Here is a 26574-nt window from a genome sequence, read left to right on the forward strand (position 1 = left end):
TCCATTTATTATAGTCCTTTCATGGAAATTATGTAACTCCATGATGTATTTTATCATATACTGCTTAGAGAATCAAAATTAATCCTTCCCTTGCTGATGTAGGTTTCATAACAATTATTTATAGCTATATGTTTTCCTTAGAAATTTAGGGGTTTATTCACACGTCTGGATTATTTAGTGCTTCAAGAATGCTGAATATTTGTTCTTAGTAAGTTAGATCAAAAGCTCAATTTTCCTGCTTTTAGTTTTCCTCGCCCTTTTCTAATATGCAAGCTATCCAGCCTCTTGGTTAGTTTGCCATCGGAAGGTGCAAAGCCCACAAAGGAACTGGAGTTAATTGAAAAGTATATATTTTGGCACATGTATCTGCTTTACATCTCTCCTATTTATATAACATATACTTGAAATGCATGCCTAGAGCCAGTGTGTGACTGCAGGGCTTGAGGGAAATCTCTGTATTAGCTCGTATGTTAAACAATTTAACAGGTACCTTCAAAAATGCAGTCTTTCCTCTTATGGACTCTAATAGTGGTGATCCAGCAGATATTCAGACTCTGGACAGGCATGTGATGATTAAGTATATAAGTATGAAATAGATGGGAACTTATCTAGCTTCTTATTCAGATCCTTGGGGTTTCCACAACTCTGCGGCTACAGAATTGAGCTCCAGAATCTAAGCTTTCTTTTTTTAAACACCTTTCTAGAACTTATGGCTGTGTGATTTGCAAGGGAGAGGGAGCCTTCCAAATGTGAATACGGTGTTGTCTTCCTGAATGTGCAAAAAGCTTCAAACAGTAGGTCCAAGTTGTGAACTCTTCACACTTGCTTAATAAGAAATTGATGGCAATTCTTAGGCCTCTTGTTACTCAGCCTTCCCTCCCCAGTCATCTTTGAGCGTAATACTTTCTTCTCCAACACAACACTTGGGTCTGCTGAGCCCTGATCTCCTGAGACATCAGGCTATTTCTTTTCCTGCCCATCACGGATTATGAAGCCCTAGACTGACAATATTCAGAACTGTGTAACCAGTTCCCCCACTGGCTAGATCCTTTCCGTCCATCTCAATTGGAGTAGTGGTCCAGTACCCACTAATAAGCCAGCAGGTTCTATTAGATTCACATTGCCTATGTCCCTGCTTGATTTCTCTCTAGCATAACTCCATAATCCAGAGATAGGAATCCATTTATACTGGTGCCTGTGAAGCAGGTTGTGACAATACTCCTGTGTTCACACCTTACACACACTTGTAGTAATTTTGCATTGGTCAAGTCTAGTAAGGTATCATTTGAAAACTCATAATTTGCTGGTCAGCATTGTCCTGATAAAATGTGTAGCAATATTGTATGTGAAGTTATAAGATTTCCTTGTATCGCATTATTAACACATGTTCCAAACCCCACAACTCTGTCCAAACTGAGGTTGGCAAATAGGTCTGTCCTAAACAAAGGAGTGTGTGCTCTGCCTAATTTGCATTTTAAGAATTAAATAGTCATCAGGCAGGAAGGGACACAAAGAAAGCTCAAACAAGTAAGAAGCTAGCAGTGGACAATCCTTCCACAGAGACCCTTTGTCTCCTAGTGCCCAGTAGAAAATGTTTTTCAAGAGAGGGACTGAAACCATAAAAAGGAGGGACAAACAGCCCAAGGCACTCCCCACCCGCTGCCCATCACAATCACCACACCTGAAGCAGCAAAGGAAACATTCATTAGACTCTGGGGGAGGGGTCCTAATCTATAGGGTTTGGTCAGTAAAACTGCTGAAAGCATATGGTGAGTAACTTTTTGCTTAAATCTGATATAGTTTGTTAGGTATTAGTCTTACCCAGTATGGCTGTTCTTATGTTATGTACTTGTAGACTCACTCAATCTCTCTTCATAGTTAATAAACATATTTTACTGTTTTATCTAATCCAGTGTGTTTAAATTGAAGTGTCTAAATAATTATTTGAGATCATAAACTGGCATATTATTCCCTTTAAGGAATAACAGACTTAACATATTTTTGTACTGTCTAGGAGAGGGCTGGGCAGTACATAACATATGTTTCTGGGGGGAAATCTGGGACTCGGGGGCGGAAGGGTGTTGGGGTCACGCTACAGTATAACTGAAGCTGATGAGAGCCAGGGTGTAGCTGGCCGGCTGCAGTTCACACAGACACTCAAGGTGTGGTTTGCACACTGGAAGGCTGTTGGTGATCAGACCAGGTGGGAGCTACTTCAGCAAGGCATTGTAAGGAACCCAAGGTTGCAGGGCAGGGGTCACAGCTGCTCATTAGTCTGGGTTGTACCCTGGTATGATGATACTACTAGTTTGGTATTTGATTCCGAAATGTAATAGACAATCTTGAACTTCACCAAATTATCTATTTCATAAGGCATTAATTGCTGAGCCAACTGCTGAATATATTAGGGCTATATCCTCCTTTCCTTAGCCTCCTGAGTAAACCCACTGGCAACAATTTGTTCCTGCATCGTCTAGTAATTAGCTAGAGCTGCAATACCTGGGCTAGATCACCTTCAAGGATCACAGGAGAGACAACTACATTCTCTCCAGATAACTTACTCTGTTAAACACCATGGTAAGCAGAACTGCAGCTTTATCTCGGCTTGATGCATAGTGACCTTTTCTGCCCTTTGAGTACTCTGACACTGGTCACACATATCATGCCGCTCCCTTCTTTGTGAACCTCACGTCCCTATGTCTCTATAGTCTTCGATTAACACTTTCAGACAATTGAGCCATGCAATAATGCGGGGGTTGGGGGGGATCAACACTTCAGCCTAAAAGCAGCTTTTATTCTTCATGTCTCCTGGTCCTGCCTCTGTGCACGGGACTGGACTAGATGAGCTCTCGAGGTCCCTTTCAGCCCTACATTTCAGTGGTTCTGTGTTATGTGTTATATGGTGAATGGGGAAGAATGACTGCTTCGTGCTGCCCCAGAGATGGCTGGATTTTGGTGAGCCTCATTTGTGTAGTTGATGAAGTCCTGTAGCATCATTCAACTCTAAAGATCCTGGCAAGATTAGTTTAGAGTAACTCTAATGTCCCTTAATTAAAATCACTTTGATTTCATATAACTTATAACCGGGCTGATGGGAATTTTAAAGCATAAAAAGGAAGTTTGTCAAGTACTCTTGAGCTTTTAGTAGGGCTCTTAGGGGGGGTCCTCTAGGGTCCCTGCAATTTCACGTCCTCCCCCCTTAAAAACCCAGCAGATTAATAACCTTTTCTTTGATCAGCAAATGCTGGACACGTCTGAGGATGAGGCAAGATGGTCTTGCCTCTCTCTTATCCTCGCAAGCTACCACCATTGCCAATACTTGAGATGAGTCAGGGTCTGGGATGCGTACAGGAGCCATAGCACTGTGGGTACTCTTTTAAGCACATTGGAAGAAGTGTATCAGTTTCAGTGCTTAGATGACCAGCCCCGTTGACATGCAAACAGAGACACCCCTTTCTCCTTAGCTTAAGCAAATGTTCTAGAGATGTTTAAAATAAATAGAGACAGGCCCTGCAACTTTGGTGGAAACAGCTTGAAGTAAAAAGTTTGCTAATTTCAGATACATTTGAGTTGAAGCAGTCACCCTTCTCCTTTCTCCCAATCCTCCCCAGTGTTTTTTAATGTTTTTTTTTGTGTGTGTCCTTTTTCACAGGGCAGAGCCTACTGGCATTTTATCACGAGGGATGCATGCACATAAGTTGCAAGGGCAGTTGGAGCATGTCAGTGTGTGAGGAGAAGTTCTTTAATATATAACTAGAACTGCAAAGTTACTATGAATAACTGTCCCTATGGCAATTACCACTAGTCACCTCCTAAAGTCCACAGTAAATGTGCTCGCATTTGCCTGCTGTCAACGCTTGTCGTGTACGAGTTCATGCACGTGTGTAAATACACAGCAGTGGCATACGTCTCTCAGGAGTGCTTGTGGCACATTGTGTTCAGGTTACTCATGTGAAACGGTTGCTTGCGTAATCTCCCCAGCTCACTGCCACAGGATGGAGAACGAATCAAGGTGAAGCAGGGGGAGGGAGGCAAGAAAGATTTATGAATGCTGTTCTGCTGTTGCCTGAGCTTCTGCTGTCTCATTTAAATCACTATACTCCCTCCACATGATACGGAGATTGGAGACAGGGCAAGCAAGGAGCCCGCACAAAAGTATTTGATTTTCATTCATTCCTATTACTAAATTATTACCGTAAAAAGTTTTGTGAAGGATGTGATATAAAACTAAATTCTCTCCTAGGGGCAGTATTAGGACTTATAAAGCAACTGACGCTAAAGGGAGATGCAGAACCAACTTGATTCAGGTCTTGGAGGCATTTTGTGAACTTAGGTACACACAACGCCTCCTGGAGCTCTAAGGGGAGGGGAGGAGCAGCACCCTTTTATAGTCCAGGGTTGTGTGCCAATGGGTTGCCCACCATGCCTAGCCACATCCTCTCTGGGTTACGTAGTGCTGTTGATGGCACACCCACCCCCTGTTAAGCTCTAGTCTAGCAAAACACTTAATGTTGTCAAGGCTTTGCTGGAATGGGGCTGTGGAGCTGAAGCACCAGGATTCTGGCTGTCTCTGTGTAAGTGCTCGGGGTTGAGAAGCATTACTTTTCAATGGCCTTTGTGCTGCACTAGCGAAAATATGTTCTCCTTCATGGGGATATGCATTGTAACCAATGGTCACTTCCTTGGCAAATGAGTCCCTAAACATCTCCAACAGTGTGCCTTGCTGTGCTTTCTGGCTTTCACTAGATCTGATTTGTTATCTGGTTTTAAATTTTGTCTTCCTCTAGAAGAACCCTTGTCTTTATGCCATGCTGGTACTCAAGCTGTGTGCTGTGATCCTTTTCCCTCTGGTGACCATAGTGAAGCACCTCATATGAGCTCTTTGTCCAGTTACATATGGATTTGCATGATTTAATATTCAGACTCCGAAATAGCAGGTTTCCAGAGTTAACATATGGCTTGGAAGGAGAATAGTCTTGCAGGGCTTGCCTTTTCCTTGCTTTCATTGTCTGACTTGTTAGCATAAAGCACAGTGCTGAAAGTAGATAATACCTCAGACTCAGCCAGCAGACATAAAGCAACTTAGGTTTTCCCAACAGGTATAAAGATTGTCTTCCCTTCATCCTGAGGAGTCATAGAGTTTTTGTTTGTTTTTTAAGGCCAGAAAGGCCTTAGTTTATCTAGTCTGACATCTGTCTGTATAACACAGGATGGAAATTGCACCTTCACTAGAAGCTTTCCAGTACTCCCATTTACAATTTAATTTGAGGAGTTCATGGGAATACCAGGCCGACCTGTCTTCAGTTTGATTTTATCTATTCTACAGCCTTTGGCACAGACATACATGAAACCGGAGTTTATGAAAAGGTTTTATACCTTTTTCTCTTTATTATCTGCAGCAGATTTCTTTTCAATCACTACTGTGATTCCCTAACTTCCTGCTCTTGGATGATTTAAGTTCTTCAGTTATTCCAGTTGTTTCTTGTGGTATTCTGGTGATTCCACTACTTTTCCACACAATGCTGGGAATTCTTCCTGCAGAATTGCCTTAACTTCTAACACTTTCATTCCCATTTTGACTTTCCATTTTTGCTGATCCAGTTGAGTCAGCTTCATAAATTTTTCCACTCACACAAATTTCCTGTTGCAAGTCTTCTCTCTGCCTTGCTATTTCCCTCTACTGCTCCTCCTCAAAGCTTTTGAAGTTGCATGTGTTTACCAAAACCCCAAGTAGATAACCTGAAATGTTAGACTAGTCTTCATCTAACTTTCCAATTTCTGTAGTCTTCTTGAGGGGAGAGTTAAGTAAATACAATTGACATGGTCCTCTGGCCTCTATACTATCTCGGAGAAATACATGTCTGAATGAAAAATTCTTCAGATCAACACACTCTTCCTCAAAACAAATTAAATCTTCAGTTGACATTTCCTTTATACCTGCATTTCCCAAGTAGGCTTCTGTATAACCATTCATGATGTCTGATGTAACCAGCACAATTTTAATACACAACCAGGTTCTGACCCTCCCCCCTTCTATAATTGCTCCAGAAACCTTGGAATTCTATAAGAATTGGTTTGTTTGTTTTTTTTTTTTTTCAGGCACCAATTAGATTGTTTAGTGATGCAGGAAATTTCCAATGACCTTCACATCCATTCCCAGGGCAGGAGAATTCCATTCTACCTTCTGATCTTGTATAACCTTGAATATTTTCAGTCTCCGCATATATTACTGCCTACTTTTATTTTACTATCAAATACACCAGGTTCTAAATTCTGGCTGCCTTTTCTTCTTAGCAATGTTTTCCAAACCAAGAGACCCTCTAAATTTGAAAAATAAAATAAAAAACTCCCTTAATGCTTTTATAATGTTAAAAATACTGAATAGTTCTTAACTGAATGTATAAGCAGTTAGCTTTTGAAGAAATGCTTACTGTCACTTGTGATGCACTTCTTTTTAGATGCTGAGTTTATCATGGGTGAAGACTGTTTCTAACTGAATCAGGGTTCTCTTAAAGTATAGAGCTGCTGCCTACACATTGTACCCAGAAAACACCACATGGTGCCAAAACATTTAAAAACAAACTTTCAAAAGAAGCAAGTAGTATGATATGGTGCTTGAACTGAGGGCGTCGAGACTCCTGGATTCTACATCAGACTCTTAATGCCAACATGCTATGTAGCCTTAAGGAAGTCACTTAAATTCTCTGGCCCAGATGCTCAAAGGTATTTAGCTTCATAACTTCTATTGAAATACCTTTTTGAGGATAGGAGTCTCTGTGCAGAAGTTTATCAAGCTGCAAAATGGAAAGAATACTTACTGTGCTTACCTCACAGAGGTGTTGAGAGGCTTAAATTGTTAAGTAATCAGGTTTTCAGACTGAAGGTGCTCTAGTGCAGAATCTAGAGACATTTTAAACTTTATCTAATAGTAAGTTTGTAAAAGTAGCATTTCCAACAACTGTCTTAAGTCTTCAAAGGGCATCATATTTAGAGCAGTTTTAATATAAGGTGCTAATTCTTCTGAGTCATCCATAATAAATTTGATCCTAACTGCTTTTCCTTGTGAAGTTGACAGATGTCATGTTTTTGTTTTTCTAAATGTTCTTCCTGTCAGATTTGATTTCTTGACACTAGGAGAGATGAACTAAAGAGCAATTACTTTAGAGCTCATACTGACTTCAATGAAAGTTTAATCTGCCCTCTCCCTAAAAGTCAAAGAAGTTTCTAAATTAATAACATCCTGGGGATGGTTGAATTTGAGTTTCACATAAAATGATGGTTTGGGTCACTTCTGAGGTAATACTGGCTGCAAGTAATTTCCTTATAATTTATTGATGACCTCATTATATAGCATGTCATTAAAAGCTTTACAAAATTATATCCCTACAGTGAGCAGAAAGAGATCAAGAAAAAATGCTTTATGTCTAATCTGTTGTATGTTTTTATAGGGTGCCTATGTGTAGTATCTAATATAATAATCAGAAAAGCATTTGGAAATGAGCTCTACTCCTGTTGTCCTAGATATTTGTGCTTTTAACTCTGTTGGTTTCTTTTTTTCTTAGTGTTTCTGTTCCTATCATGACCTTATGCTTATGGGTGGCTTCCACAAGTTTCAGGGCACTGTCCTTTTGCAATAGTCAAGTCAATGTGCAAACAGTGCCTTTTTAGGTCCTTCTTTCCGGTTGCAGAGAGAAGATCCCTTGGGGTTGCATGTATGTAATGCAACAATACCCTTAATCTAGCTGCTAAATGCATCTTTGTTTTTTGAATCCCTCTGACCCACCCTCCCTAAAATGTGCAGCTCTATCCTGGAGATCCACTGGAGAATCTTAACTTGAATGGGAGTTCCCAAAAGTTGCATTTTCTTCTTACCATATGTCACAGGATTACTGGACCCTTTCAGGGGACATGGACCCAGCCCCACCTGTGACTGATCAGTTACCTCCAAGCTCAGGTTATGGGTCAGGTGATAGTCTGATGAGCCCCGGGTCTTATAAAGCCAGCAATAGTTCTGCTGACCTGGAGAGTTGTAGAGAAGCTCTGGTGTGCTGGAACTAGGGTGCTGCCACACTCCCTGGCTTGAAGTAGTAACAGTAAACACATGGTTTCCATCATTAGCACCCCCCCTATAAAAATTGTTCCAGCACCCCCGCTTGCATTAGTTCTTGGATTAGGGCAAGGACCTAGAGAGGCTGAGAGAGAAGAAGAGAAAGCCTTTGTGAATTGTAGCCCCTGGGAGCAGAGGCAATAATTATGCCTAAGATTTGGTCCAATCAATAAATTGTGACCTAAGGCAAGGGCACGGAAACAGACTACATGGCATAGAATTGCTCCCTCCTGGACTGGTGCAGCAGCCCCATAGCTTACACTATATCTATGCCTGCAGCTGCTCATGGCTCTGTTGCAGCTTCACCGAAGTCTGCAGATATCTAAACTCTGTATGTTTCTATAGCTGTGGATGTGGCTGCCCTATTTTTCAAGGTGTCTTACATTATCGTTTTTGATACAAGATTTGAGGAACCATTTAAGCATGTACTGTATAGCATGAGTGTAAAACATTTTAATATACAAAATAAACATGGCCCTGCTGAGGTGCTCCCTTTTGGGGAAAGACTAAATTAAACCTGTCTCTGGCACATTTATTTGGAAGACCTTCATGCTCTTCACCTCTGAGCTCCTCAGAAATCATTGATTTAGTCTCAGTATTTCTGTGAGGTAGGAAAGTATCATTATCCTCATTTTACAGACCAAGGCATAGAGGTGAAGTGAGTTGCTTAAGGTCACACAGGAAATTTGTGGGAGAGCGGGAAACAGAACGCACTTTTCCCAAGTCCCAGTCCAGAGCTTTAGCCACAAGATCACATTCTTTGTCATGTAATAGATGTAACTGCTCCTACCAAATGAAGACAATCCTCAGAATGATTTTGTTTTGCATGCATGTCATCACCTTCCCCCTGTGTTTCTTTCTAAATTGTGGGAGTTTCGTGTGAATGCGCTCGGAAAATAAGACACAGAGACTTCTATAACTTGAAACACTTCAAGAGAGTTGAGGAAGGGGCTGCCCAGCACTGACCACAGTGTTGCAAATCCCAGAATGCAGATGACAGCATGACTATGGTCTCTCTCTCCCTTATGTACAGACTGGTTAGCAGTATATATGCCAACAGTATAGATGTAGCAATGATGAATATGTGCACTCCCGCCTCGTGCTTCTAGGGTATTATATCTGCCCCTGCAGTGTGGAGTTACAATGCCCTCAGCACCCCCAGACAGATACGGCTGTTCCTTCCTTCCCCACTCCAAGCATGAGGCATAAATTCACATATTTCAAGGCTAGAAGGGACCAATATGATCACCTGACCTCCTCAATAATACAGGACACAAACTTTCACCCAGTGTAGTATTTAAAAATCATGAGTCCCTTCCACCCACCACCCTCCCAATAATAAGATTGTCTTAAAGTTCATGAGGTGTGCTTTTTTCAAAAAATAAATAAAACAAATCTCAGGTTCTCTTTGTTAACCTGCTAGAGCCTTTAGGGTGCACTGCTTCACATTTTCAAGCTTTTCTTTTTAAACCGGAAGACTAGAAACTTTTTTTTAAAATGAAAGTTAAGATGCCCATGCAGGCTCTTGACTCTAGCAGATGGGGCTTTAAGAAAGCCACCAAATACTGAGAGACTCTCAGTTAAATTGTGAGCATTGGCAGATCTACAGTGGTTCCATGGTTCTGGCTCATAGACCCATCTATGTGTGGTGGTGTCCTTGGGCCCGTGAATGTGGATTATTTCACTCCATTTATGCAGAGAATATTAACTATCGATCATTGATGGAGAGGGGCCACAACTGAAGACCTTTCAGGTGAGATGTGTTTGTGTGTATAAAATAGATGCATTGGACGTAGCTTCAAATATCCATTAAATTTTTTTTTGGACATCTGGAATTTGAAATGTGTTTTCTGCAGGTGAGGTGCCGTTTCCTTTGCTGACTGAGCTCTGATAATCTGAGCTCTGATAATCTGAATTCCTCTGGTTCCCATGGGATTCAATATAGGGTGGGAGATCAAGCAGTCACAGGTATTGCGCAACGGATGTGATATTAAATGACCTCAAAAAGGCATTAGGCAGCCATCTGGCTCACAACATACAGCAGGAACTCCAGGATCCTAATCAGATTATTTCTATTTTTGGCACAAGCCGAGTCCCCTGGAATTTCTGGGACTCAGTAAATGGAAAAGATAAAAAGTAATATTTTCTTCTAACTTTGCCCTCTGGTGCCAGTGAGATTTTACAAATAGAAGGTATTTAAAATGAAGGTTTTAAAAAAAAATCTGTTAACTGCTGAGTAATCGGTGTGCTTTTTACTGCTGTATTGAAAGGACTGCTGAGTACAGAGTATTTCATTCAAAAACCCTAAATCACTTGGTCACACTGCAAAGCCATCGCAACCTTTTCTTCCAGTGGAAAGATAAGAGTTAATGCCTCTTGCATGTATATTTAAACAATAGACACACCACCCTGCCATGGGTCAAAGGTCAAAGATGGGTGCACCTAGTATAATCTAATGATGCTTTTTAATTACTCCAAGTAACTTGCACATACATGAAAAGATTACCATAGTTTGGCTGTTGAAGGAGACTAGGCATGTATCTGTGCCTGAAGTTGCTAGTGATGGTAGAATAACTTCTAGTGGTATAAGATGTCTGTTTTATTGGGAAATCCTTTGTGCTCAAACATGGAATTATGGCATAACATGGTAGTACTGAGAGCAGTGTGTGTGGACCTCTGGGGGCTACTGCAGTGAGGGATGTGTGTGGAAGCAGGGTGTATTTAAGTGCTCTGTCTTAAATCACTTTTGTTCATTCTTTTCCTGTTGGATTCATTTATGTAAATAAACCTTACTGACTATAGTTAAAGTACTGTATACCTGGTCTGTCATTGGAGAACACAATGTTCTGGCCACAATGTTGAAAATACTATCATCTAGTCTCTGGGGTTTTTTTTATCAGCACGTATATGAGAAGGGTAAAGTAGAGGAAAGTCGAAGTAATCTTGTTAAGGCAGTAGACTAAGACTCAGGAGTGGGACACATTGAGAATTTTCATTCAAAAACCACATATTCCTTGAAACTGAAACTTCATGAAACCAGCTCAGTTTTGATGACTCTCCCAACTCAGTTCCCCCTCCCCCCAAAAAATTATCAATGTTTTTAGTTTCGACACTTTCAAACAAAAAACCTGGTTTCCCAGTTCAAAACCACTTTGTTTCAAAATGTATGCTAATTAGACTAAAACATCGATTAAAAAAGAGGCCAGCATCACAAGACGTTTCAAAAGTACCAAAATGAAACATTTAGATTGATCCAAACCGATAAACCAAAAACCCCAATTTTTTTTGTATGGAAAATTTTTGAGATTTCAATTTTTTGTACCAAACTGAGCCAGGAAAGTTTGAACTCAAACATTTTTGTGTGGGAAAACCATTTCCCATCCAGTGCTTATCATGAGATTAAGATCCTAGCTCCGTCACAGACTGCTTCTGAGACATTGGGCAATTCCAACTCTGTGCTCAGTTTACCCTCTATAAAATGGGATACCGCTGCTCTTTTGGTCTCTCTTGTCTAGTTAGATTGTAAATTCTTCAGGACAGGGACTGTCTCAGACTACATGTTTGTGCATTACCTAATGCACTGGGGCCCTGACCTTTGTTGGGGCTGCTAACTGCTACAGTAATACAAATTATTAATAGTTGGAAATATAATAGTGACACCCATGCACCTTTCTTTTTCCTCCAGGTTTTTAGAGTGTGGGATATACAGACCCTTTCGCTGCTGCAGATCTTCCACGATAGTCAGGGGAAACCTGCAGAAATGCAGATCTATGCCATGATATTTGACAATAATCATGGCACGCTTATTACAGGTGTGTAGACATAATTAGTGAATGAGAAACACATTTCCCCTCATTTTAATTTTTGATTTTCCATATTCTGAAACATCGCTGAAGAAGGTGACAGCAGCATGGCGTGACAGTAGAGAAAGTTAGATATGGGGGATGTACAGAAATCTAGGACATGACAGAAATTTTCTACTCTTGGCTAATGAGGCATTTACAGATGAAGGCTATTTGGCATCCCTCCATTTGATGTGGTGGAGGAGTTTCATTTTATATATAAAATCTGGTTTTCCTTTTAATTTGGAATATGCATGAGAGGCTTAAGATGACAGACACAGAAATGATCTCTCTCAAGCAAAGTTTCCCAAATTTTTGAAAGCTGAGCCCCTCTTCAGGAAAATGAAACCAGTTACACCCTCTTTCAGCCCTGCCATCTGTTGTTGTTTATTTAAATCCCTTGAAAGGGATCTCTCCCCATGTCACTGTTCTTCAGAGAATGTTACAACCACAGTCAGTTCCCAAGACACTCGAGTTTAGAGTGTCTTGCCCTCCAGACTGCTGGAGGCAGGAGCCTGTCAGTCTGGGCGCCAGGAAAAGTGTGTTCTTACATGAGAACAAGAGCTTCCCCCATGGCCTATGCTTTTCCTTTTAAAGGCTCCTGGCTGACATAATGGGGTCCAGCTGCCAGCCCCTCCCTTCTGGCCTGGCAGTTCGAACACACTCTTTGTGAGGTGGCAGGTTCTCTTCCCACCTTCCAGGGAAGCTCCCTGCTTTTTCTGGGGGAAGATGTGAACAACTTATCTTAGAAACCGGGAAGAATGGAAGGCTGCCCATTTCAACATGTTCAGCTTATTCATAAATTATCTGGAAAAAGGGATAAACAGTGAGGTGGCCAAGTTTGCAGATGATACAAAAATCTGTGGAACTTGGTGCCAAAGGATGTTGTAAAGGCCAAAACTATAACTGGATTAAAAAAAGAACTTGATAATTTCATGGAGGATAGGTCCATCCATGGCTATTAGCCAAGATGATCAGGGATGCAACCCCTTGCTCTGGGTGTCCTTAGCCAGTGACTGCCAAATGTTGGGACTAGATGACAGGAGATGGATCACTTGATGATTGCCCTGGTCTGTTCATTCCCTTTGGAGCATCTGGCATTGGCCAGTGTCAGAAAACAGGATACTGGGCTAGATGGACCATTGATCTGACCCACTATGGCCGTTCTTATGTTCTTATTTAAATACTTGGTTCACTGTATCTTGAAGTTCGTCCTCACTAAAGTAAACCCTAGATTCCTGTATAATCTTTACCTTAACCTGCTAACATTTAAAAACTACAAACTGCCATGTCTTCACTAAGATTTTACCTTGCCTTAGTTAACCACTTGTACCTCAACATTTGAGATAACTGGACCCACCTACCAGTCTGATTTGTCAATTACCTTGAGCCTTCTTGAAGGGGGCTTACCACATGTGTCCAGGGTGATTCAGCAGAAGCGCCCTACATTCCTGTAAAGGATGTTAGTCTGCCTGACCTTTCTGTTTAGTCTGGCATTTGATTGAGTCTCTTAAAGTTTGTGTCATCTTATTCTGAAGGCCAGTGAAATAGTTATATGTGAAAATGGTCATTTAAAGTTTTAAATCCTATAGGATTTGCAGATACATAGTTGGATATTTCCTCAGCTGAGGATTTAGTGTGAGATGAATTGTCTCAACTCAGTCTCGCCAAACTGTTCTACAATCCATACAAGGATGATTATGACTAAACACTAAGCCCTGCTAGCGATTCTATTAAAAGGTAAAATGAATTCCTCCTCACTGCCAGAGAGGGCAAGAGACCCAAGTTATGCATAGGAGAACTAATCCTCACTGCCATCTACTTGACATGTATTTACATAGAAGGCTTCAAATTTTAATCCTCTCATGTCCATAAATCATTACAGATACAGATGTTTATGGGTAAGTCCTACTGTCTAACATGCTCTATTTGCATATTTTGACAGATGCACAGTGGTGCTTTCTCCAGTATTGTCCCATATGTCTGGAATCATACCCTGCACCTTGCAGACACCTTCTCCTCCTAAAAAGAAAAGGAGGACTTGTGGCACCTTATAGACTAACCAATTTATTAGAGCATAAGCTTTCGTGAGCTACAGCTCACTTCCTCAGATGCATATCGTCCACGATATGCATCTGAGGAAGTGAGCTGTAGCTCACGAAAGCTTATGCTCTAATAAAGTCCACGATATGCATCTGAGGAAGTGAGCTGTAGCTCACGAAAGCTTATGCTCTAATAAATTGGTTAGTCTCTAAGGTGCCACAAGTCCTCCTTTTCTTTTTGCGAATACAGACTAACACGGCTGTTACTCTGAAACTTCTCCTCCTACAAATCCACTGCTGAACCTAAGTCTTGTACCAGTTCAATTATGTTACGATAAATAAAATGGGAACTTGCATGTGTACACTGCACAAATAGGCGGGTGAGCTTATGCAGTTGAAAACTGACCCTTCTTCAACCTTCTCTCATTTCCCTATGCCATGGTTCATTTTGACTGTAAATGCTCTGATCAAAGAGATGTAGGTTTTATTTGTCTGCAAAGTGCCATGCGTACCTACAGTGCTGCATAAACCAAGGTATTGAAACGACAGCATAGCTTACAGACGGATTTGCTTTGTTCAATAGGAAGTGACTTCTGGGATTGCTTTACTCAGTGAGATTGCTATCAATCAGGATTGAGGAATCAATTTGTTCCTTCCTACACTGGCCCCCTCTGGAACTATAAATCCCCTAGTTCCTATTGATCTGGGGGCTAGAGTTGCCTCTCCCATAAAAATTAGATAGTTGATTGTCTAAGGCAGCAAAATATGATAATATTCCTATTTAGTGATTGTTTGTTGTGCTTGAGAGTGGTGACTATTTTCTACTTTTCTTCAGACAGCAGAAATTCTCTAGAACTAATACAGGCCAGAGGTATCTCTATATTCTCTTGCATAATTCAAATCAAATACAATGGTTTATATAGAGTTGATCCATTTCCGCAAATGGCAGTTTGCACAGTCACATAAATGTTATGTATTAGTACCTCTCTTGCCATTTTCAGGGTCATCTGTCATTGATATTTATCCTCTAACCCGGATGATACAAGACACCAAACAGGTTCCACAAACACATGAAAGAAACATCAACGTACTGGCTTACAACAGGGCTTTTCATCAAGTTCTCACTGTCTGTGCCGAATCTATTGTGAAGGTGAGCACAAACTTGCGCCCTTCAAACTGGGGGAGAAAAGGAATGTTGCAGTTGCTTTTATCACAGATAAATTGTTGAGCAATTAGGCAAGAGTTAATCGTGTTTGTTATGCGAGCCATCATCTCTGCAGCTATTTTTATGCTGTAGCTCTCTAGGGAAGCGGTAATCCCTGCTAAATAAGCCATTTAACATCACAGCAGCATTATTTCTATCAGGTGACCCTTTCAGCTGAACTGCAGAATCAATGTAATTAGTCTCCTCTTTCACATTAGGCACCAGAAGGATGGGTGGGGAGGAGGATCTGGTCTTGATGGTGAACTCCTTTTCCTTCACTTGGCTTTTGTTCCACGCTACACCTACAGGAATGAATCTTGGTATATAAATTTAATTCAGCCTATGAAACAGTGATCATTGGTTATTAAGTGGCTACAAAAAGCTGTTTAATAGCTGTGACTGATATAAGAATGCTTCGGATGAGGAATTTGAGCATGTATACATAGTCCTCGATTCCAGAGCACATCCCTATTCAGGACAGTACTTAGGCATCTGTTTAAAGGTAAGCATGAGCTCATGGCCTATTGCAGCTCAAGGGCTTTCTGAATTGGGACTTAAACAATGAAAAATTACTTTGGAAACTATGTAGAATCTGGAAAAACTACAACACTAGAAGATGATTCCGTATCAAAGGTTAAGCATTCCTCCCCAATTTGCTCTAATCAAGGGTAACGGGCTGATTTGCCCTAAGGGATGGAAGGCCTGGGGCCAGCCAACCCTGCTTACTAAGAAGCTACCCCTGAGAGGAGTCAGGAGATTGCCATTGCCCAATAAAGAGCTATGGGAGGCTGCAGTGAAAGGGGGGGCTCAGGAAGCTGTGGTAGAGACTGAGGAAAGTCTCCTGCAGGGAAGACCCTGAGATGAGGGGAGCTGCCCCAGCGAGGATAACTGGGAATAGCCCGCTAAGGCAGGAAGAAGACCTTGACATGAGTGGAATTTGGAAGGCAAACCCTGAAAGTTGAGCTCTACCTGGGTAAAGCCTAGGAGTGGTGATTGAACTGGAATCCGCTTCTGAGAAGGGGGGCTGGGGACTCCCTACCTAAGGGGAGAAAGACATTGAATGCTAGCATTGGGGTCTTGTAGGCCAAACTGTCTAAGGACTAAATAAATTGGACCCCAGGGGGGAATGTTTTAAATTTAGCTTTAGGCTAGCAGAGTGCAGTTCCTGAGGACCCTGAGAAGGTAGAGGAAACAGGGCATGGTGCTGCAGAGTGACCTCTGTCCACGAGATGGTGCTCTGGAGCAGCTGCCCTGTCACACCAACCTACATGACTTAACTGTCACCTTCCTATTATCCTTTCCCTACTCTCTTCTCTGAACCGTCTTCCATGTGGCTGATGGGCCTGGATCCAGCTTGCTGGCTTTGTCTGCCATACCCACATCCTCTCCTCTTTCAGATCAATTGTTGTATACAGTGGTGTTGTAGCCATGTTGGTCCCAGGATATGAGAGACACAACGTGGGTGAGATAATATCTTTTATTGGACCGACTTCTGTTGGTGAGAGAGACAAGCTCTGCAGAGCTCAAAAGCTTGACTCTTTCACCAACAGAAATTGGTCCAATTACAATAACTAATACTTTTTTTTAAATGGACCAGTTATTGTAAAGCCTATAGACTTTATCTAGTCCTTCCCTTAGAAAAAGTGTTAACAAACTAGACAAACATAAAAAGCTGGGTGGTTGTTTTTTTTTTTAATTGATCCCCCCTTCCTCAATCTGAGTTGCCTGTTTCAAATGTGAGCTTTTGGGCAGGGTCTCTGAGTAACATGTTTAAAAAAAGTACCTGAGCCTCAGTGATATTTTCAAAAGGGATTTAGGCACTTAGAATCCTGTCTCCTATTGACTCTCAATGAGTCTTAGGTTCCCATGGGTATGTCTACACTCCGGAATAAGGTCGAATTTATAGAAGTCGTTTTTTTAGAAATCGGTTTTATATATTCGAGTGTGTGTGTCCCCACAGAAAATGCTCTAAGTGCATTAAGAGCATTAACTCGGCGGAGTGCTTCCACAGTACCGAGGCTAGAGTCGACTTCCAGAGTGTTGCACTGTGGGTAGCTATCCCACAGTTCCCGCAGTCTCCGCTGCCCATTGGAATTCTGGGTTGAGATCCCAATGCCTGATGGGGCTAAAACATTGTCGCGGGTGGTTCTGGGTACATATCGTCAGGCCCCCCTTCCCACCCTCCCTCCGTGAAAGCAAGGGCAGACAATCGTTTCGCGCCTTTTTTCCTGAGTTACCTGTGCAGACGCCATACCACGGCAAGCATGGAGCCCGCTCAGGTAACCGTCGCCCTATGTCTCCTGGGTGCTGGCAGACGCGGTACTGCATTGCTACACAGTAGCAGCAACCCATTGCCTTCTGGCAGCAGATGGTGCAATACGACTGGTAGCCGTCATCATTGTGTCCGAGGTGCTCCTGGCCACATCGGCCGGGAGCGCCTGGACAGACATGGGTGCAGGGACTAAATTTGGAATGACTTGACCAGGTCATTCTCTTTAGTCCTGCAGTCAGTCCTATTGAACCGTCTTATGGTGAGCAGGCAGGCGATACGGATTGCTAGCAGTCATATTGTACCATCTTCTGCCGGGCAGGCAAGAGATGAGGATGGCTAGCAGTCGAACTGTACCATCTTCTGCCGAGCAGCCATGAGATGTGGATTGCTTGCAGTCCTTCTGCACCGTCTGCGGCCAGCCAAAGATGTAAAAGATAGATGGAGTGGATCAAAACAAGAAATAGACCAGATTTGTTTTGTACTCATTTGCTTCGCCCCCCTCCCCCGTCTAGGGGACTCATACCTCTAGGTCACACTGTAGTCACTCACAGAGAAGGTGCAGCGAGGTAAATCTAGCCATGTATCAATCAGAGGCCAGGCTAACCTTCTTGTTCCAATAAGAACGATAACTTAGGTGCACCATTTCTTATTAGAACCCTCCGTGAAGTCCTGCCTGAAATACTCCTTGATGTAAAGCCACCCCCTTTGTTGATTTTAGCTCCCTGAAGCCAACCCTGTAAGCCATGTCGTCAGTCGCCCCTCCCTCCGTCAGAGCAACGGCAGACAATCGTTCTGCGCCTTTTTTCTGTGCGGACGCCATACCAAGGCAAGCATGGAGGCCGCTCAGCTCACTTTGGAAATTAGGAGCACATTAAACACCACACGCATTATCCAGCAGTATATGCAGCACCAGAACCTGGCAAAGCGATACCGGGAGAGGAGACGACGTCAGCGCGGTCACGTGAGTGATCAGGACATGGACACAGATTTCTCTGAAAGCATGGGCCCTGCCAATGCATGTATCATGGTGCTAATGGGGCAGGTTCATGCTGTGGAACCCCAATTCTGGGCTTGGGAAACAAACACAGACTGGTGGGACCGCATAGTGTTGCAGGTCTGGGACGATTCCCAGGGCTGCGAAACTTTCGCATGCGTAAGGGCACTTTCATGGAACTTTGCGACTTGCTTTCCCCTGCCCTGAAGCGCATGAATACCAAGATGAGAGCAGCCCTCACAGTTGAGAAGCGAGTGGCGATAGCCCTGTGGAAGCTTGCAATGCCAGACAGCTACCGGTCAGTTGGGAATCAATTTGGAGTGGGCAAATCTACTGTTGGGGCTGCTGTGATGCAAGTAGCCCACGCAATCAAAGATCTGCTGATATCGAGGGTAGTGACCCTGGGAAATGTGCAGGTCATAGTGGATGGCTTTGCTGCAATGGGATTCCCTAACTGTGATGGGGCCATAGACGGAACCCATATCCCTATCTTGGCACCGGAGCACCAAGCCGCCGAGTACATAAACCGCAAGGGGTACTTTTCAATAGCGCTGCAAGCTCTGGTGGATCACAAGGGACGTTTCACCAACATCAACGTGGGATGGCCGGGAAAGGTACATGATGCTCGCATCTTCAGGAACTCTGGTCTGTTTCAAAAGCTGCAGAAAGGGACTTTATTCCCAGACCAGAAAATAACTGTTGGGGATGTTGAAATGCCTACATGTATCCTTGGGGACCCAGCCTACCCCTTAATGCCATGGCTCATGAAGCCGTACACAGGCAGCCTGGGCAGTAGTCAGGAGCTGTTCAACTACAGGCTGAGCAAGTGCAGAATGGTGGTAGAATGTGCATTTGGACGTTTAAAGGCGCGCTGGCGCAGTTTACTGACTCACTTAGACCTCAGCGAAACCAATATTCCCACTGTTATTACTGCTTGCTGTGTGCTCCACAATATCTGTGAGAGTAAGGGGGAGACATTTATGGCGGGGTGGGAGGTTGAGGCAAATCACCTGGCTGCTGGTTACGCGCAGCCAGACACCAGGGCAGTTAGAAGAGCACTGGAGGGCGCGGTACGCATCAGAGAAGCTTTGAAAACCAGTTTCATGACTGGCCAGGCTACGGTGTGAAAGTTCTCTTTGTTTCTCCTTGATGAAACCCCCCGCCCCCTGGTTCACTCTACTTCCCTGTAAGCTAACCACCCTTCCCCTCCTCCCTTCGATCACCGCTTGCAGAGGCAATAAAGTCATTGTTGCTTCACATTCATGCATTCTTTATTCATTCATCACACAAATAGGGGGATGACTACCAAGGTAGCCCAGGAGGGGTGGTAGAGGAGGGAAGGAAAATGCCACACAGCACTTTAAAAGTTTACAACTTTAAAATTTATTGAATGCCAGCCTTCTTTTTTTTGGGCAATCCTCTGTGGCAGAGTGGCTGGTTGACCGGAGGCCCCCCCACTGCGTTCTTGGGCGTCTGGGTGTGGAGGCTATGGAACTTGGGGAGGAGGGTGGTTGGTTACACAGGGGCTGTAGTGGCAGTCTGTGCTCCAGCTGCCTTTGCTGCAGCTCAACCATACACTGGAGCATACTGGTTTGGTCCTCCAGCAGCTTCAGCATTGAATCCTGCCTCCTCTCATCACGCTGCCGCCACATTTGAGCTTCAGGCCTCTCTTCAGCCCGCCACTTACTCTCTTCAGCCCGCCACCTCTCCTCCCGGTCATTTTGTGCTTTCCTGCACTCTGACATTATTTGCCTCCACGCATTCGTCTGTGCTCTGTCAGTGTGGGAGGACAGCATGAGCTCGGAGAACATTTCATCGCGAGTGCGTTTTTTTTTCTTTCTAAGCTTCACTAGCCTCTGGGAAGGAGAAGATCCTGTGATCATTGAAACACATGCAGCTGGTGGAGAAAAAAAAAAAGGGACAGCGGTATTTAAAAAGACACATTTTATAAAACAGTGGCTACACTCTTTCAGGGTAAATCTTGCTGTTAACATTACATACATAGCACATGTGCTTTCGTTACAAGGTCGCATTTTGCCTCCCCCCACCGCGTGGCTACTCCCTCAACCCTCCCCCCTCCCCGTGGCTAACAGCGGGGAACATTTCTGTTTAGCCACAGGCAAACAGCCCAGCAGGAATGGGCTCTTCTGAGTGTCCCCTGAAGAAAAGCACCCTATTTCAGCCAGGTGACCAAGAATGATATCTCACTCTCCTTAGGATAACACAGAGAGATAAAGAACGGATGTTGTTTGAACGCCAGCAAACATAGACTGCAATGCTTTGTTGTACAATGATTCCCGAGTACATGTTACTGGCCTGGAGTGGTAAAGTGTCCTACCATGAAGGACACAATAAGGCTGCCCTCCCCAGAAACCTTTTGCAAAGGCTTTGAGAGTACATCCAGGAGAGGCGCGAATGCCAGGCAAATTAATCCTTTCACATGCTTGCTTTTAAACCATGTATAGTATTTTAAAAGGTACACTCACCGGAGGTCCCTTCTCCGCCTGCCGGGTCCAGGAAGCAGCCTTGGGTGGGTTCAGGGGGTACTGGCTCCAGGTCCAGGGTGAGAAACAGTTCCTGGCTGTCGGGAAAACTGGTTTCTTCGCTTGCTTGCTGTGAGCTGTCTACAAGCTCCTCCTCATCATCATCTTCGTCCCCAAAACCTGCTTCCGTGTTGCCTCCATCTCCATTGAAGGAGTCAAACAACACAGCTGGGGTAGTGGTGGCTGAACCCCCTAAAATGGATGCCATCATATGCATCAAATGCAGCTCATCATAGAAATGGCATGTTTGGGGCTCTGACCCGGAGTGGCCGTTCGCCTCTCTGGTTTTCTGGTAGGCTTGCCTCAGCTCCTTAAGTTTCATGCGGCACTGCTTCGGGTCCCTGTTATGGCCTCTGTCCTTCATGCCCTGGGAGATTTTGACAAAGGTTTTGGCATTTCGAAAACTGGAACAGAGTTCTGAGAGCATGGATTCCTCTCCCCATACAGCGATCAGATCCCATACCTCCAGTTCAGTCCATGCAGGAGCTCTTTTGTGATTCTGGGACTCCATCGTGGTCACCTCTGCTGATGAGCTCTGCATGGTCACCTGCAGCTTGCCACGCTGGCCAAAGGAAATGAGATTCAAAACTTCGCGGATCTTTTCCTGTCTACCTGGCCAGTGCATCTGAGTTGAGAGTGCTGTCCAGAGCAGTCACAATGGAGTACTTTGGGATAGCTCCCGGAGGCCAATACCGTCGAATTGTGTCCACAGTACCCCAAATTCGAGCTGGCAAGGCAGATTTAAGCGCTAATCCACTTGTCAGGGGTGGAGTAAGGAAATCAATTTTAAGAGCCCTTTAAGTCGAAATAAAGGGCTTCATCGTGTGGACGGGTGCAGGTTTACATCAATTTAACGCTGCTAAATTCGACCTAAAGTCCTAGTGTAGACCAGGGCTATGTCACTTAGGGCCATACATTAGAAGGTATTTATCTGCCTGAAAATGCAGATAGACAGCAAGTAGGATTTTCAAAAGCACCTAGATACCAAGCTCCTATTGATTTCAGTGGGACTTATGCATCTAAATACCTTTTTAAAATCTGATTCTTAAGCACTTCTGAACATTTTACCACTTTTCTTCATACTTTGTAAAGCACCTAGCATACTTTTAATTCTTTGTCTGTGTCTTAAAGTCTTTAGGAAACTGGCTAATTCTCAAGTGCTGAGTATGTAGGAGCTGGCTTATTTCTTGAATATGGAGACACTTTCCCTGGAGTGAACCCCAACATTCCCTTTCTCTGTGCCAGAGAGGCAGTCTGTAACCAACATGATCAGTTCCCCCTGCTGCCAGTTTCCATCTCTCTCTTCAGGCCAAGGAACCAAGGATGGGTACATAAGCCGCATGTGGAGGTCAGGAAGTCAGCCAGGAAGACTCACTGTGGACTCGCCAACAGCGGAAGAGCAATAGGGAGGCAATACTCCTGGCGCTAAGAGGCACACAGAATAGAAGGACATTGGCCTTACTGGAGAAGCCTTATAGAATTGAATAAATAGCCTTTCTGTAGACTTTAATAGAGAATTTTATCCTTCCTATAGAATTGCATAGGATGACTCAGAAAAAAACTGGATCACAATCTCTTCTATTCTATAGGCTTTAGCACTAATTTAATTACATCAGAATCCAATTCTGAATTGGATTGAACAGTGTCACAACATTGTGAGATTTTTTAGCCCTGAATTATGGGAAATTGTTTTCTTTTTCCCACCCTGAAAATCAAAAATTTGGATCAAAGATGCCAGTTTTGGTCCATCTCTATTTGTTGTAGAAGCATGAAAAAATGACTAATTTTGCCAATAAATGCAGTGATTTAAATATGAACCAACTAAACCCCCTTGCTATAAATATGTCAGAAAAGCTATAAGCAAAATTGGCCGTTAATTTTCAGTGCCCTGCAGCTGACTTCTACAGCTTGATGATCAGAGGGGCTGAGCACCCACAGTTCTTGTTGACTTCACATGGAGTTATGGGTAGAGCTGAGCAAAAATTTTCAGACCAACAGTTTATTTGCCAAAAAATGGTGTGTGAAACTATTGGTAAATTTGACCCAGTTTCAGCCAAGACAAATTTTTTTTTTCAAGGCTCAGCTTCAGAAAACTCATGCATGTGTCCATGTCCCTGTCCTCTTTTAACCTTTAACCCAATGGTTAGGGCATGTTTCTGAAAGTGGAAGACCCATGTTTGAATCCCCCCTTTGGAGCAGGACTTGATCTCAGCTCCTCCCAGTTGAATAGCTCAACCATCAGGCTCTAGGCTAGTCTAGAGTGGGTTAGTCTCAACCTCTCCTGTTGCAGCTGCTCCACTTTGTATAAATACTTAAATATTCATTGCGGAAGGGACTTGAATTTTGACAAACTCTGAATATTTTCAGAATCAAAGCAAATATTTTTTTCTAATATTTTCAGTTTTCTGGCCAAAGCAAAAAATCAATTATTAACCCAGCTCTAGGTATGGATGTTCAACATTACTGAAAATTGGGTCCAGCTGGGGCACCCAAAGTTAGTAGCCACTTTTGAAAGGCTAGTTATAGTCTGAGAAATGAGGCTATTTGCTTCACAGTCACACCCAGAAGCCTTGCTCAGGATTGGGACCTCATGCTAGTTGCTGTAGAAAGACATGGTAAGGGAGAGTCACTGCCCTGAAAGGCTTATATAATTATCATATAGCATTATTGCTTCACTTGAGAAACAAATCCTTACAGGACACACATGTTGGATACTCCAACATAATTGATTCATCCCTTCCTTGTAGCCAGGGCCAGATTTAGGATCAGGCGACCATCTCAGGTGCTGGGCTTGGAGGGCACCAGGCTTGGCTCGGGGTGCTGTTTTTGTTGTTAGTGACAAAAGGGAATATAGAATGTCTGAATTAAAAGGTTTCAGGTATTTTGTATGTGGATTCATTTTTTGCTAAGTTCCTAAAATGTTCATAGAACCTTCCAGACTTTCTGAGAACTACATTGTCCTCAAACCTCTTAGAATGTTGTCAGCCATGCCCTTGTGGGTCTATAAGAGATGGTGTGTTGCCAGTCAGTGAGATATAAGAACGAACTGAAGTGAGAGCCCAGCTGCGATATTGTGAACCTTGTTTTATTGTGTAATTGTGAAAGCGTACTTGTGTTTTAAGACTTGAAGAGTGTAAGAACAGACCGATAAAGGACATATTTAATGAGAGGCCAGAGCTATCTATCGAACCCCTATCTACACAACAATATAAAAGTTTCTATAAGCTTAGAGGAAACAATTTTTTTTATTTGCTTACATATAGCATGAATAAATACAGATTTAAGGATCCTAGTGTGCAAGTTTATAGTCTTGTATGAGCAGGGGAAGGAGACCAAAGCCCTGAGGTAAGTGGGGAAGTGAGATACCAGGAGGAAGCATGAGCAGGATAGTACAAGAGGGGAGGGCCTCATGCTGAGAAAGTGGGATGATCAGCGAGTTATCTTAAGTGCCTATACACAAATGCAAGAAGCCTGGGAAACAAGCAGGGAGAACTGGAAGTCCTGGCACAGTCAAGAAATTATGATGTGATTGGAATAACAGAGACTTGGTGGGATAACTCACATGACTGGAGTGGATGGATATAAACTGTTCAGGAAGGACAGGCAGGGCAGAAACGGTGGGGGAGTTGCATTGTATGTAAGGGAGCAGTATGACTGCTCAGAACTCTGATATGAAACTGCAGAAAAGCCTGAGCGTCTCTGGATTAAGTTTAGAAGTGTGAGCAACAAGGGGGATGTCATGGTGGGAGTCTGCTATAGACCACCAGACCAGGGGGATGAGGTGGATGAGACTTTCTTCCGGCAACTAACAGAAGTTACCAGATCGCAGGCCCTTGTTCTCATGGGAGACTTCAATCACCCTGATATCTGCTGGGAGAGCAATACAGTGGTGCACAGACAATACAAGACGTTTTTGGAAAGGGTAAGGGACAATTTCCTGGTGCAAGTGCTGGAGGAACCAACTAGGGGCAGAGCTCTTCTTTACCTGCTTCACAAACGGGGAAGAATTAGTAGGGGAAGCAAAAGTGGAGGGGAACCTAGGAGGCAGTGACCATGAGAAGGTCGAGTTCAGTATCCTGATACAAGGAAGAAAGGAGAGCAGGAGAATACAGACCCTGGACTTCAGAAAAGCAGACTTTGACTCCCTCAGGGAACTAAGGGGCAGGATCCCCTGGGAGAATATCATGAGGGGGAAAGGAGTCCAGAAGAGCTGGCTGTGTTTTAAAGAATCCTTAGTGAGGTTACAGGAACAAACCATCCCGATGTGTAGAAAGAATAGTAAATATGGCAGGCGACCAGCTTGGCTTAACAGTGAAATCCTTGCTGATCTTAAACACAAAAAAGAAGCTTACAAGAAGTGGAAGACTAGACAAATGACCAGGGAGGAGTATAAAAATATTGCTCAGGCATGCAGAAGTGAAATCAGAAAGGCCAAATCACACTTGGAGTTGCAGCTAGCAAGAGATGTTAAGAGTAACAAGAAGGGTTTCTTCAGGTATATTAGCAACAAGAAGAAAGTCAAGGAAAGTGTGGGCCCCTTACTGAATGAGGGAGGCAACCTAGTGACAGAGGATGTGGAAAAATCTAATATACTCAATGCTTTTTTTGCCTCTGTCTTCACAAACAAGGTCAGCTCCCAGACTACTGTACTGGGCAGCACAGCATGGGGAGGAGGTGACCAGCCCTCTGTGGAGAAAGAAGTGGTTTGGGACTATTTAGAAAAGCTGGACGAGCACAAGTCCATGGGGCCAGATGCGCTGCATCCGAGGGTGCTAAAGAAGTTGGCAGATGTGATTCCAGAGCCCTTGGCCATTATCTTTGAAAACTCATGGTGATCGGGGGAGGTCCTGGATGACTGGAAAAAGGCTAATGTAGTGCCCATCTTTAAAAAAGGGAAGAAGGAGGATCCGGGGAACTACAGACCAGCCAGCCTCACCTCAATCCCTGGAAAAATCATGGAGCAGGTCCTCAAGGAATCAATTCTGAAGAACTTAGAGGAGAGGAAAGTGATCAGGAACAGCCAGCATGGATTCACCAAGGGCAAGTCATGCCTGACTAATCTAATTGCTTTCTATAATGAGATAGCTGGCTCTGTGGATGAGAGGAAAGCAGTGGACGTGTTATTCCTTGACTTTAGCAAAGCTTTTGATATGGTCTCCCACAGTATTCTTGCCAGCAAGTTAAAGAAGTATGAGCTGGATGAATGGACTATAAGGTGAATAGAAAGCTGGCTAGATCGTCGGGCTCAACGGGTAGTGATCATTGGCTCTATTTCTAGTTGGCAGCCAGTATCAAGTGGAGTGCCCCAAGAATCGGTCCTGGGGCTGTTTTTGTTCAATATCTTCATTAATGATCTGGAGGATGGTGTGGACTGCACCCTCAGCAAGCTTGCAGATGACACTAAACTGGGAGGAGTGGTAGATACGCTGGAGGGTAGGGATAGGATACAGGGGGACTTAGAGACAAATTAGAGGATTGGGCCAAAAGAAATCTGAGGTTTGACAAAGACAAGTACAGAGTCCTGCACTTAGGACAGAAGAATCCCATGCACTGCTACAGACTAGGGACCG

The 26574-nt window shown here is 43.4% G+C and overlaps 1 protein-coding gene across 1 annotated transcript in view; it reads left to right on the forward strand.

The window, feature by feature from the left end:
- The window catches only part of WDR64 (WD repeat domain 64), a 140058-nt gene that overhangs the window by 75261 nt on the left and 38223 nt on the right, over positions 1 to 26574 (forward strand). The window contains exons 11-12 of the mRNA XM_073336679.2: positions 11793 to 11919; positions 14993 to 15141. Coding sequence (XP_073192780.1) covers positions 11793 to 11919; positions 14993 to 15141 — 276 coding nt within the window. The remainder of the gene's footprint in view (positions 1 to 11792; positions 11920 to 14992; positions 15142 to 26574) is intronic.

This window comes from Lepidochelys kempii, chromosome 3 (assembly GCF_965140285.1).
Source record: "Lepidochelys kempii isolate rLepKem1 chromosome 3, rLepKem1.hap1, whole genome shotgun sequence".
Classification (NCBI taxonomy): Eukaryota; Metazoa; Chordata; order Testudines; family Cheloniidae; genus Lepidochelys; species Lepidochelys kempii.